We start from the raw sequence: 13,133 nt of genomic DNA on the forward strand, positions 1-13,133 counted from the left end.
TTCATTATTTTGTTCCCACAATTTACTGAAAGCAGTCCTTTTATCTTTGGTTCATTGCACTGGCTGAGTCGCATGTGAAAGTGCAATTTATATTCCACAGCTCTACCTTATCTTCCCTGTCAGTCACACAACAATAGATTGGCAGCTACAATCGCTGAAAATGTCATTCCCTATAACACTTAGTTTTGTACAGCTGATACATTTATATTTACTTTTTCTGCAGCAGTTGACAGAAAACAATCCGTTCGATTAATATGAGGTTAACTTGTCATTTAGACAAATAAACAAGATTGACGTTACTAACAAAAACTTCATTAAACATATGTTCCCAGTTGTGCTTGTGACTGCGATGCTCACCTTCACAAGCCTGGCAGCACTGTGCCTGCACAGGGAATGGGCAGTCCACAGCAGGGCACGCCCTCCTCTCACAGGATACCGTGCCTTCCCGACACAAACACAACCTGCAGGCATCCGACACGTCTGCAAACTGCTCCCCGTTAGCCAGCTCTTTACCACCATACCAGCAACCTGCAGAAAGCCAAAGACATGGTTTATAAACTACAACCTGGTTACTGAATAGTCTTAAAACACTCACGCTCATTTCTAGTTTTAATTTTCTTGCTACCGTAACTGGATAAATCATCAGGGCAATTATAGATGTAAAAATGATGCATTTTATTTAGGTTTTTGTTTTGTATAAACCGGCAGTGGAGTTTGAAGAAAAAAATTGTATTTTTTTCTGTTGTGCTCAAATAATTAAGCAAAATTGTGCTTATCATTGCTGTCAGTTGCAGCAATTGTACCCCTTTTTTGTTCAAAATAATAATAATAAAAAAGTTTGTGTCTGACTGTTGAACTTGGCGTGTATACTGTAAGTAAGTGATAACTAGAGGGTGCTTTTAGTGAATTAGGAGACTTACGGGTCAGTAAAATCCAGCAGGTTTTTTATACTAGTAATAGAAATGGTTGTCTCCAAGTAGACTCAAAGCATCCCGTTATAGCTATTTTTATACCTAAAAATGAAACAGTACAGGATTTTGGACAGCTCTACTGAAAGTGTGTATATTTTATGTAGCCGGTTTTAAAAAGTTATTTTGCCAAGTGTATCAAAGTTGAGTACCCAGAGCTTTCCTTTTTAACATTACATTAAGATGGTTCCTTTTGTCTCTTGTCTTTTTAATAATTGAGAGGATTCCCTTACCAAGTGTTCCAACTCCATTTATAAATATCTTCTTCAAACCACTAATACAGCCTGATTGTTTGACTTTAGCTTGAATAAATGCCTGTAATAGAGGCAATATGCCATTCTTTAAAGTTTTCCGTTTTTCTGCAGTTAAAAAACATTCATTTTGAGTAGTGGAGACTATTTACAGTACTACTGGAGCCTCGAAACTATATCCTGTATCATTTTGGTAATTAAACTGTAATAGTATGACAAACAAATCCATATGACTTATGAACTAAAGAGAAATCAACACGTATTTAGTGCACACACACATGCACACACACACACACACACACACAAATGTCATAAAACTGAGACAGAGCTATTTAATATGCTGTTTGATCATGTACCCACTATTTTTGCACTGAAAAGGTTGGCCTCTTGTGATTGTCTTTTGATGTCTCCAGGCAAAACATTTAACAACCTCCTGATTTAAATAATGTACAGTGCTATTTGATGCTATGAACTGCAAAAGTTGTCCAACACAAATGTAAATGTAAAGCATTCTATACGGTATGCCGTAAGTATCTTTCTTTCTTTAAAATGCAACCAAAAAGATGGCTTACTATAAAACTACAGTATGATGAAAATAAGATTCACAGCAGTTTAGGCCATTCTAGGTTTCCACATTAAACACACCTGAGCTTATTTCTAAAAAATGTTGAAAAGATACTGAAACCTGGAATGGTTCGAACTTCTATCAAACAGGAGTCTTATTTCCACCCTTATCTGCTATTTCTAGGGATATACTGTTTCTGTTGCAGCTGCAAAAACTTAAGTGCATCACAGGTCTGTTCAGCTAACGGAGCAAATTAGTAAAGGACCAGCATTTACTGATAGACTATAGACTCAGTCAGCTTTTAAAACTGCAAGATAAATCCAGCACATTTATGTTATGTATATTCATTTTTGCCAATGACTAAATAATTATTCTCAGTGCTCATCTTAAGCAGAGCCCAAGGAGGGGGTTAAGCAAAAAATCCTCTTTTCCAAAGACATCTGCGTTATAGCTATATATATGCAATATCTCAGCTGGTGCATGAAAAAAATGTTCCTATAATTGGTCGTGTTTGGATAACAAAAGATAGCATTACTGGCTTACGTCTCAATACAAATAGTAAATTATAAAAGGCAGATACTGTTTTGCTCCAGATACTGTTGAAAAACGTTAAAGCTCTCCCCAGCGTTGAAAATTAATTTTCCTACTACTATTTGACTCAAATACCCTTTTTTTGGTTTACTTTTTCAAAAAAGATTTGTCAGAAGGTAAAACCGTATCTATCCTGTTGGACAACATGCAGTAAAGTCCCTGAAAGCTCTGTGTGTTCCTTTCAGACAAAAGATTTGCCAACGTGTGCCTGCTACACAATTTTGTTGCAGCTTTCTTTTGTTGCAGCTTTCTCTGTCCATCAAAGAAAAAGATGGGATACTCTACTACAGTGTGACCCAGCAAATAAAAAACGTCTATTTATGGTTTTGTACCAGAGATTTATGGGGGGGGGGGGGGGGGGGGGGGGGGAATGCATTTCAAATTATACATTCTACAGCACAACTAGAAGTAGAGAAAATGGTTCTCAATCTTACAAAGAGTAAGAAAAAGTGCCTAAATACATTTAAGTGTTAACAGTGACAATTGCATGGCAAAAAGCCACACTGCAAAAGTATTTCAACTGTTGTACAATTAGGACTGTTACCTTGCACCCTTTATATAAAACCCGAGCTAAATGAAATAATAGCAATTAATACAATCAAATGCCCTGAAAAATAATACACTGTAGTTGAAAACAAACAGAAACGCTTCTTCACCATCACAAGTGCGACAGCAGTCCTGTACAATGGGGTTGGCACACAGGATGGGGGCGCAGGGCCTGCGCTGGCAGGTGATGGTCCCGTTATTGCAGATACAGGAACGGCACTTTTCAGAGGGGTCATAGAAACGCTCCATGTGTTTGTAAGGGAGTCCAGCATACAGACACTCAGCTGGAGGGGCTGTGAAGAAGTAAAAACAGCAGATCAAATGGCTATTTTTCCAGCATCTGGTGCATAGTATCATAGTACTCTTACCATGACTATGACATTCCTAGTTTAGAGTTCACTTTGTGATTTTGTTTTGAAAGTAAAATCTAAATCTGTAGCAGGTTGACAATTGAATTAAACACATTAATATGAATGATGTGCATGACATAAATCTAAACAGAGCAAGGCTGAAATGAATAGCCCCAATACACTTAGAGACAGAAACAATTACACACAATTTGTGCCTCGTGTGAAGTGACAAGCAGATGGGCTGTGATAATTTATGATTTGCTGGCCTGACAAGATTTTAGCTGTTCCCTCATAAAAGCATTTTAATATGCCGACATTACTGTCTGAAACAAACCACACCATCTGCAAACCTCCTTGCAATACAATGACAAAAACAAGTTACCATGTTCTGCAATGCTTTTGGGAGGTTACCATGTTCTGCAATGCTTTTGGCAATTTATTATTATTATTATTATTATTATTATTATTATTATTATTATTATTATTATTATTCTTTTTAAATGGAGGACAGATAAAGAAACATTGTTTTATACAGAGAGACCATACACATGTCCTGTTGGAGTCCCCAGTCCAGCTATGCAACTTTAAACTTGGAAAGGGGGTTTTAGGAAAATGCTAATTCTTGCAATAAACAAATGTGGATATTTGTCAATGTGTTAATATAATCTCAATGCATATTACTCCATATTCACCCTTTATTGCAAGAATTATTTTTTTTTCATATTTTTTTTTTGTTTGTTTTTGCTAAAAAATGAGTAGGTCATATAAAGATTATTCAGTAAGCAATTTAAAAATATATATATAACGCATCTATTTTGTTTAATTCTAATTGACCTGACAGAGGTTACCACATTTTACATTAAAATGTTGTTCATAATAACATTTTTGTTATTTGTTAATGTTGAACATCATGAATTATTTGGATTTTGTTACACAGAAAAACATAATTCTGCCATGCATTTCCTTGGACTGATTGTATGGCCATTGTATGGATATCACCATTCATTGCAATAAATACAGTACACACTGTACTACAACACTCTAGGTGCCAGTGTTCATGGTCAGCTGTACATATCAGCACATATCATCTGTGTTATAGCTTCCATCTCTCTTATTTAGTAACGCATTTTACACTGTATATGAGTGTTGGTGGTAGTGCTAATAATTAATATGTAGTCTGACAGTTTTTTTGTACATGTTTCATGTATTGTGATATACTGTACCACAGCAATACAAAGCCAACAAACGGGAATAGGATCTACTTCAGAGTTCTGCATGCCAGGCCTTTTTTTTTTGACAGAAAAGGCTTTGCTTCCAGTTATTCTAATAATCTTTACAACACTATCAGGCCCTGGGCTAAATATTGCTTTACCACCACCAGCAGTATTCAGATGAAATGCCTCTCAATGAAATAAGTTATCTAACCAGGCAAAGATGCTCACATATATTTCTGAATCTGTCAGCTCAGATGTCTAAGGGATGAGCAGCATTGTGTGCTTTGTCACAGTCACACTACAGTATATTTTCAATCATTTTTGACAGTGAAGTCACTGAGATCAATGAATGGGGCAGCACTGGATATGAAAATACACTAAACCCCTTCACATCCACTGACTCTTTTTTAAGCCACATTCCAGACACTCAATTGAACACCATTTGCAAATAATATTGCATATTATACAGTGCATTTAGCAAGTAGCAGACATTTAAATGAGTGAATAACTGTGATGATGACCCAGTGACATGCAGTGGCTTGTTTGTATTCAGTGCTGCAGTTGAAAACGTACATTATGGTGGGGGGTTAGGGTTAGGGTTGGGGTTGGGGTTAGGGATCACTCTGGTAATTCCAAAAGGAAGATATCATTGCATGGAATACTGTTCACAATGCAAATAAATGCATGGTGTTTTAAATCCTCTAGCCTGAAGGGATGTAGGTTATACAATGAGCCTAATGCCTACTCATGCTGCTTGCGTCTTTCTGTGTGCACTGCACATGGATAACTGCATTCCTACACTACAGTCACTGTTGCTTTGTATTACAGATTTGGTCAAAAATCCAAAGCATGTGACCTATTTTTCCATCTAGCTGTTTGAATTTAAAAAGCAACGTTCTCACCAGGACACTGGGGGCAGCACTCGCCGGGTGTCAGGAACGGATTGCTACACAGCAGTGGGGGGCATCTCTTGGACAGACACTGAACATTGCCATTCTGCGAGAGACATAAAAAATGCAAGTTGCAAGTTCAGCAACATTTTTCACTGTTCTGCTGTTCACAAACTATAAGAATTTCAACAATGGACAGGAGATTCAACAGAGCCTAAGCCATGTTGATTACACACCGAGATTGAAGGTCCCAAGATAAGTTATAGCACAAACAATAAATATAAATATTGCAGTGCAGACTTACTCATTATTCAGCATACTAGAAATCTTGTATAATTGTGCATCAACAATTCCAAAACTTACTATACAGTGACAGTCTTTGCATTTGTCTGTAGGATGTGGAAATTCTGCTCCATTTGGATATTCTTTTCCTGCGTAGTTACAACCTAAAAAAGCACACACACACACGCACAAAAAGCAGAGAGACAAGTCAGAAGCAGATACAAGCAGTCAACCTGTAACAAATATAGAATTCGGGCATGAAGCAATTAAAAGTTGGATGGGTAGAAATCCTCAGCTCAGGATCTTGTTAGTTAAGCAAACTAGAGCTATCTCTCTTTGCTGGGTTCAGAGCTCAACAAACTCAATGGTACAGATCTCTTCAATTAAAAAATAACTTTATACGATGAATCAGACTCCAGCTACTTCACGAATGGCCTTGCTGCTTAAGTGACATCTTTAAGTTACTGGGGGGCAGATTAAATCTAAAACTAAGGTGGCTTGTGCCTTCTGAGAAACTGAGAAAATTGTCTGGCATTCCAGTTTTTGGTTTCTCTTAAGCAGCTTCAAATCTAACAATTCCTGAAATTTAGGGCACCGCATAATGGAAGGGGAGATCACAGGGATGTTTTATCTTTCAGCACGGAGAGTCCACTATGAATGAATGGCAATGAATGAATGATGATGATTGCAACTGCAGATGATTTATGAACTGTGAAGGGCGCTGAGGGCCCGATGACTGTGGTGGGCACTCAAGGCCCGAGTGAAAGATAAATTTGGCCGGAGGCCTCGTCCATGGGTGCCCGACGGCTACCTGCAAGAGGCTGACCTGAAAAACATGAACAGTTACATACATCCCAGTGCCGCAGATAGGAAGTGGCTGTGGCCACCTCCCCCCGAAAAGACGAGGCTGCCAAGCTATAAATAAATAATAATAAATAATGAATGCACTCCATAGTGGGCCCTGCCACCTATCCCCCAAATATTGAATTTAATGAAAATCAGCAGCTGAGACACGGCCCGTCCCCCAGAGCATGACTGCGCTGGGGGAGAGCCCAGCCTCTCCAACCCGACCACGCACCCCGCAGAACTAAATACGAACCGCTCAGCACTCAGGTAAGGAAAAACCCCCTACTCACATATCTTTTTTTTTTTTTTAGGGGGAAACCTGAGGTAATCCGTGGCTGAGGGCAGCCCTTCCTCCAGGTTCTAAGCGGTCAACTCCCGTTTCAGCCTCCCAGCGCTTGACTGAGCAGCCGAAACAAAAAGAAGTGACATGAAAGAATAACACACAGAGCTTTTATGCGCTTGCTGATGACGTATTGGTTAGTGGCGGATTCTCTATTGCAGAAAAGCAACCCAGTCTACAATTTTGGAAGTTACAATCTCCAGGAATCAAACCGACTTTTGAAATAAAAGAAGATCTGGAACTGCACAAACACCCACGTTAAGAGCATGGCAACAACAGAAGGGAAGAAAACATCTTTTTTTGGACTCTTCTAATTTACTAATTGATGCATCTTGCCAAATATATTTACATATTTAGAAGTAAATAGAAGTATACTTGCCCCATTATTATTATTGTTGTAGATAAAAGCTAGATCGTGTTTCCATTGTCGTATAATAATATATGATTAATATACGTTGTGTTATTGCTTTTTTAAAGTGAAGAGTGCTATATACTATATGAGCAAATTCAAAGCTGTTTTTAAAAAAAGGACCTGGGTTACCTTATCCTTATTAGTTCCTGATACACCATACAGTTACCAACTTTAACTGTTTCTGGAAATTTTGAAATAAGATTCCCCACTAAATCCAGGATATTACATTCCTGAGCATTTAAAATCTGAAGACATACTGCCTTTTAGTGTTTAGTAAAAATGAATACATAAACAAAATCTCAGCACAAAGGTAATAATAATCTGACTTGCAAGGTAAGAAGTTCATATCCAGGTCTTTGTTAGGGGACAATATTTTGGGCAATGCCTTTTTCCCTTTTTATATTATTATTTATCAGTAGCTTCTAAAGGGAATTTTTGCCATATAAATGTATCACAAACTAGTCCAAAATGATATCCTTTGAACGAATGCACTTTCATGCATGTGTAATTCATCTTGTATAATATGTTAATGTATTTTGTATCTGTAACACACTGAAGGAAATCACTTCCTGATTGATTCTGAACAACTAATTGGTGCATGCTTAGTTTTCACAAATAGCATCTCCATTTGCATAGTCTCTGAATCACCCGTCTTTTATTCTAATGTTAGAGTATTAATGTCTCAAAAGATAAAAGCTGACTTGCCGACTTACCAATTAAAGCTGTACTGTCCTCCAGTATGTACCAGGGCCTCCGAGTTAAAAAGTTCCCTGAAGGCTATTGTGAGCACATGTATAATATAGTACAAGTGTGGAAGTCAGTGCTTCAAAAGATCACAGATTTGAACCTTGTTACCACCTACATGCTGGAATCTTAAATCAGAGTGATTTGGAGGATTTGGACGTGACATCTAAAACACTGCTGTTACAAATGTGAATACATAATACACTACTGTATTATCTTCAGTTTTACAGCATTCAAGTTATTCTACAGCATGTTTTATTATTCAAACCACATTTGTGTCAAACATTTTTACTGCAAACTGCTACTTTGAGACGAATGTCTAGCAGAGCTTAGACAGTTTTTGTTTCTTTAATTATGTTCCAAATGTTAATTTCAGGTCTCAGTACTGGAGAATCTCCATTACAGTTGTAGAGTACAAGGTTTCCTCTTCAGGATAGTTCTGACAGTTATGGTCTATCATCTCACTGAAGTGAATTACCATTGCAATTGTTTTTGCAGCAGGATCCAGGCAGTGGGTACGTGCAGGTGGCGCCGGGACAGGTATGGTCCTCACAGTTCACATGGCCATTATAACACACACACCTCTGGCAGGGGTTCAAAGGGTTAGGGAATTCTTCTCCATTCACAAACACACGGTTTTCAAACATGCAATCTGTAAATCAAAGAGACAGTGAAATTCACATAGTGAAAAAAGTCAGGTAGAACATCAGTCCAAACTGTCTGCCTGATTTAAACAGAAATATTATGTTTTGTGAATAAAAACAAAGCATCTCAGTGGCATAATGTACTGTAAGGAGAATGACATCTCTGATGGAGTAGTCCAACTTGACTGAGAGAACCACATAACACAGTTGAGCACATACAAAGCCTGTATCTGTATCTTTAAGTCTTTATCATACATAAACCAAAAAGTCACATGAACAGAATAAGTTGGCCATCTTAGGTAACTGGTAAATGTGAAGGATGCCATTAGATTTCCCCTTCAACTGCGATGCTTAATGATGACATATCATGAACAGGGAGACAGAAACACAGACCAAAAATAAAGAAACAAACAAAAACAAAATTGATCGATCAAAGATAGCCTCTGAAGCTTTTTCACTTAGTTAAAACAGATTTTATTTACAGAAAGTATTTCATTTATCAGACTGAAGGCCATGCCTAATTCTTTGAAAGCCATGCCTAATTCTCTGACTTAAGCCTGAATAAAAGTCTGTGCTTGAGAACAATGGTAAACTGAAATCAAATTAAGTGGAGAAATCGACCTTTTTAAGAGAGAAAGCTTCACGCCTCGCCGTGTTCAGCAGGGATCCAAGAAATCTGTTCTGCATGGCAAGTCTCTCAATAAATCAGTGACATGATGAACACTTTAAAAGACTATTCACTTAATGAATATATAGTTGGTTTGAAGGAGTGGCTTTGTGAGAGAGAGGCATAGATATTTCTGTTTCTTCAGTTCTATTAATGCTAAATATAATATCACAGTAGTAGCATTGGCATACCCGTAGATTTGTTTTGGTGGCACTATGAAGTTATTACATAGTCAGTTTTAAAAAACCAAGTTAACATCCAAGGATGATACAAAATGTAACTGTCAATTTGAATAATGTGAATGTTCTACAATTACTATGCAAAGGTGAAAATTTGCAGAATATAGTGCAGTACCTAAGTAGGTCAATTAAACAGGTGTTAAAATACTAGTAGGTATAAGCCATTTTAACACTGCATTAAACCAAGAACTAGGGGTGTGCTCAGAACCCATTACAGTACGCTCTGTTTATAAAAATCACTGATATAAGAATCGGCCGGCTATAGTGATCAAAACCACTGGGACAAAATCATTCCTATACTATCCAATGTAAAATAATCTGCTTGTAAGAATCAAGCAATCCGCTATAAGAATCATTTTGGGTCAAACTGATTACATGTAATATGGTACTTGATCAAGTGCAATGACGTGTACAGCCAATAAAGCTGTTTTTGAATTTGAATTTGATCACATCCCGTGTGATTAGGCACGTACGTAGCGTGGATAGTGCAATGATGCAGGAAACACTGCATTGTTTGTAATCAAACGTGACTGCGCCACTGCATTGTGCAGGTATGTTTTTTTTGTGTTCTCTGTTAGTGAAAATTTGTTTCAATAACATGAATACACATTCATTGAATACATACTGAGTACAGCAGTGTGATATGCATGTAGAGGGAGTGGGATTGCGGCGCGGCGCGGTTAAAGGGGGGGGGGGGGTAAATTATCAGGCTGGAGTCTTCATTTACAGTTTAAAACCGGTGTTGGTTTTATTTTTCTTACAGTGCGGTGGGAAACAACACTAATAAAACAAACAAACAAAATAAGCCTTGTTTTCAGTTGCAGAACTAACTAAACAATACTTTGTGTGGTGCCTGTGCATACATGCGAGACCTCATGACATCTAGTGGTCAGCCCATTACACTGCAGGGAACAAAGCTTTCACTCTCAAACTAACATACTGATTCAGCAGCACTTCACCACATTATCATATTTAAGAATCAAGTGCTTATAAGAATCAAATCATCCGGGATGGATGTGATTCTTATAAACGGAGTGCACTGTACTCGTACTGGGAAATCAATACTCGATACTTGTTTTACTGTATGTAATTTAGAGGGTGTTTGTATTTTGTCATCTTATCATTTACTTGTTATTCTTTTTTGTTATTTTTATATGTGAAATGCTTTGAGGCGACTTATTGCAAAAGGTGATATATAAGCAACAAAGATTAATTGGTTGATTGATTGATAAGGATGTTCACACAGGTGACATCACCAGAGGTATTGTAAAAATCAATTTCTGGCCTAGATTTTCCCTCAGAAAGTGACCATACAGTGTCCTGATGTTTATTTAACAATGGTTCTTATTGTTTTGAGAATTCATATGGGATGTCTGTGATGGGGTGGTGATTAATGTACACAGTTGACGTATGTAGACCACTTAGACCACATTGCAAATCTGCAAGATATATTTATGTATTGTTATTGTGATTGGAGGGGGGTGCTTGTGTACAGAGCATGAGTTATTTTACTTTGCAGCAAAGTAAAAACTGGGCTATTTTAATGAGAATAGATAGGAACTGAAAGCTACCTGTCAAATAGGGGGAAACAAGACATTCATGATGGTTTGCAGCCACATGCTGTAACTCACTCATTGCAAATGTAATTTAATGTCACTGCATTCTCAGAATAATTAAACAATCATACTCAAAGAGGGAATTATAAGAGATTACAGTCATTTTTTTGGCAGCAATTACCTTGAGCTGATCTCTGGTAATTCCTGATGTGGAGGGTATTATTCCAATTACATTTTATTTCTGTTTCATTTACATTTTATATATATATATATATATATATATATATATATATAATGTTCTCCTTGTGCAGGGATACTGTATTCCTTCCAGCTTCAGGTAATGATGTCTCATGCAGGTCATAAAATAATTTCTGCCCATTGACATAATAGAACAATAACAAGGAGGACCAGGCAGACTATGAGCAATGAGACTCAAAATGAAAAAGAAATAACCATAAAAAATACAAAATAACATAGAAGGGTTTTCATTCGTAGGGGTGAAAAAATAATTAAGACTGCAACTACAGAACTAATGTATATGTGCAGGTATTAGCTATTACATGTAATATATATATACATGGAATTTCATATATATATATATATATATATATATATATATATATGAAATATAAAAGGTAAAGCAGACAGCTTTTATAAAACTATAATAAAGGTACCTTCAGTACAGTTAACAACAGGTGCAACTAACCTATAATAATACTCCAGTATTATCCCTCTTCATCACTTCCAATTGTCAATTACCAAATCAGCACTCAGGTTTTACAGAGATAGTGTAACCCAGAAAGAAGTCAGGCCTCTGGCCCTATTATTCATTTTTTACACATCTCTCCTCTTTTGACTGTATGCCAGTTAGCAAAGACTGACTCTAAGTATTAATAATAACATGTTAAACAAATAGATTAGGGCATAGAAGGCCAGAGTTGCACACCTCTACACTTTGGGATATAATAGTATAAATGCAAATTGAAAAGTGCAAGTCCGTGCTAGTTGTTGAGTGGGGCAGGTGTTTAGAATATTTGATGAAGAGAAACAGGATATTTATTTGAGAATTAAAATCTCAATTTTGAATGAAATGTTATATAACATGGCCATATGTTCATACACTGTACATTACATCCTAATACTGGCCTTTGTATCACACATTGCAAGCCAACCCCTGCCCTAGTGCATTATTTTTCCAGTTCCAAGTAAAAAAACAGACAATGTAGTCCATCTAGAAAAAATCCGGCTATCCATATTGAATGATGTCACACAGACAAAATCTTTTCCACATCATTATTTGAAAGCACACCTGGTGTGAGTTGAAATTACCAACACTCATTGAGCGTGTTTTCTCATAACTAATTTAGCTATGCGAACACAGAATAGTTGCAGAATCCAGTGAATAACCAGGAGCTGACCATTTCCACACCTTTACCTCCATACACGATAATAAAAGTGGCAAAAGAAAAGTACAAAATGGAAGTTTACTACAGTGCAGCTTTGTTATAATGCCATAGCTATTAAGAGACTGTGTTATAGGTTTTCAGGCTTATAATAGAATGACGTTTCCAAGTGAAATGACATGATGTGGAAAATGTGAGCCACAGCCTGATTGCGCTGTTACTGGTTCCACTCTATTCCATTTTCACTTACAAAATGGTCTTATTAAAAAATATATATATATTCAGTTTATTCTTAAAGATCTTGGTGATGCAGTACCTGGACACCTGGGGCAGCACTGTCCGGCCTTCATCTCAGGTCTGGAGCAGGTCACTGGAGAGCACACTGTGGGGATACAGTTCACAGTACCGTCCTATGAGAAGGGGAGAAACATGACAAAGGAACATGGAATTGACTGCAGCCAGGACAATAACTACTGCGTCCATCAACCCTCTATGTATCTAATGAATTCTATTTTCAGTGAGGTTTAAAGTGTAGTTTCTTGGAGAGGACCAACCCCCCAACCATACAACTAGCACAAAATAGAAACATATATCAGTGCAGTGGTGGATGTAGTCAATCCATGTA

The 13,133-nt window shown here is 37.2% G+C and overlaps 1 protein-coding gene across 2 annotated transcripts in view; it reads right to left on the reverse strand.

Moving 5' to 3' along the window:
• The window catches only part of LOC117415787 (kielin/chordin-like protein), a 93,554-nt gene that overhangs the window by 17,716 nt on the left and 62,705 nt on the right, over positions 1–13,133 (reverse strand). For both annotated transcript variants that reach the window (XM_034026589.3, XM_059027327.1), the window contains 6 exons: positions 12,825–12,918; positions 8,478–8,651; positions 5,739–5,821; positions 5,388–5,481; positions 3,032–3,214; positions 358–528 (listed from right to left, as the gene is read on the reverse strand). In XM_034026589.3, coding sequence (XP_033882480.2) covers positions 358–528; positions 3,032–3,214; positions 5,388–5,481; positions 5,739–5,821; positions 8,478–8,651; positions 12,825–12,918 — 799 coding nt within the window. The remainder of the gene's footprint in view (positions 1–357; positions 529–3,031; positions 3,215–5,387; positions 5,482–5,738; positions 5,822–8,477; positions 8,652–12,824; positions 12,919–13,133) is intronic.

The sequence above is a fragment of the Acipenser ruthenus genome, chromosome 7, assembly GCF_902713425.1.
Source record: "Acipenser ruthenus chromosome 7, fAciRut3.2 maternal haplotype, whole genome shotgun sequence".
In the NCBI taxonomy this organism is placed as follows: domain Eukaryota; kingdom Metazoa; phylum Chordata; class Actinopteri; order Acipenseriformes; family Acipenseridae; genus Acipenser; species Acipenser ruthenus.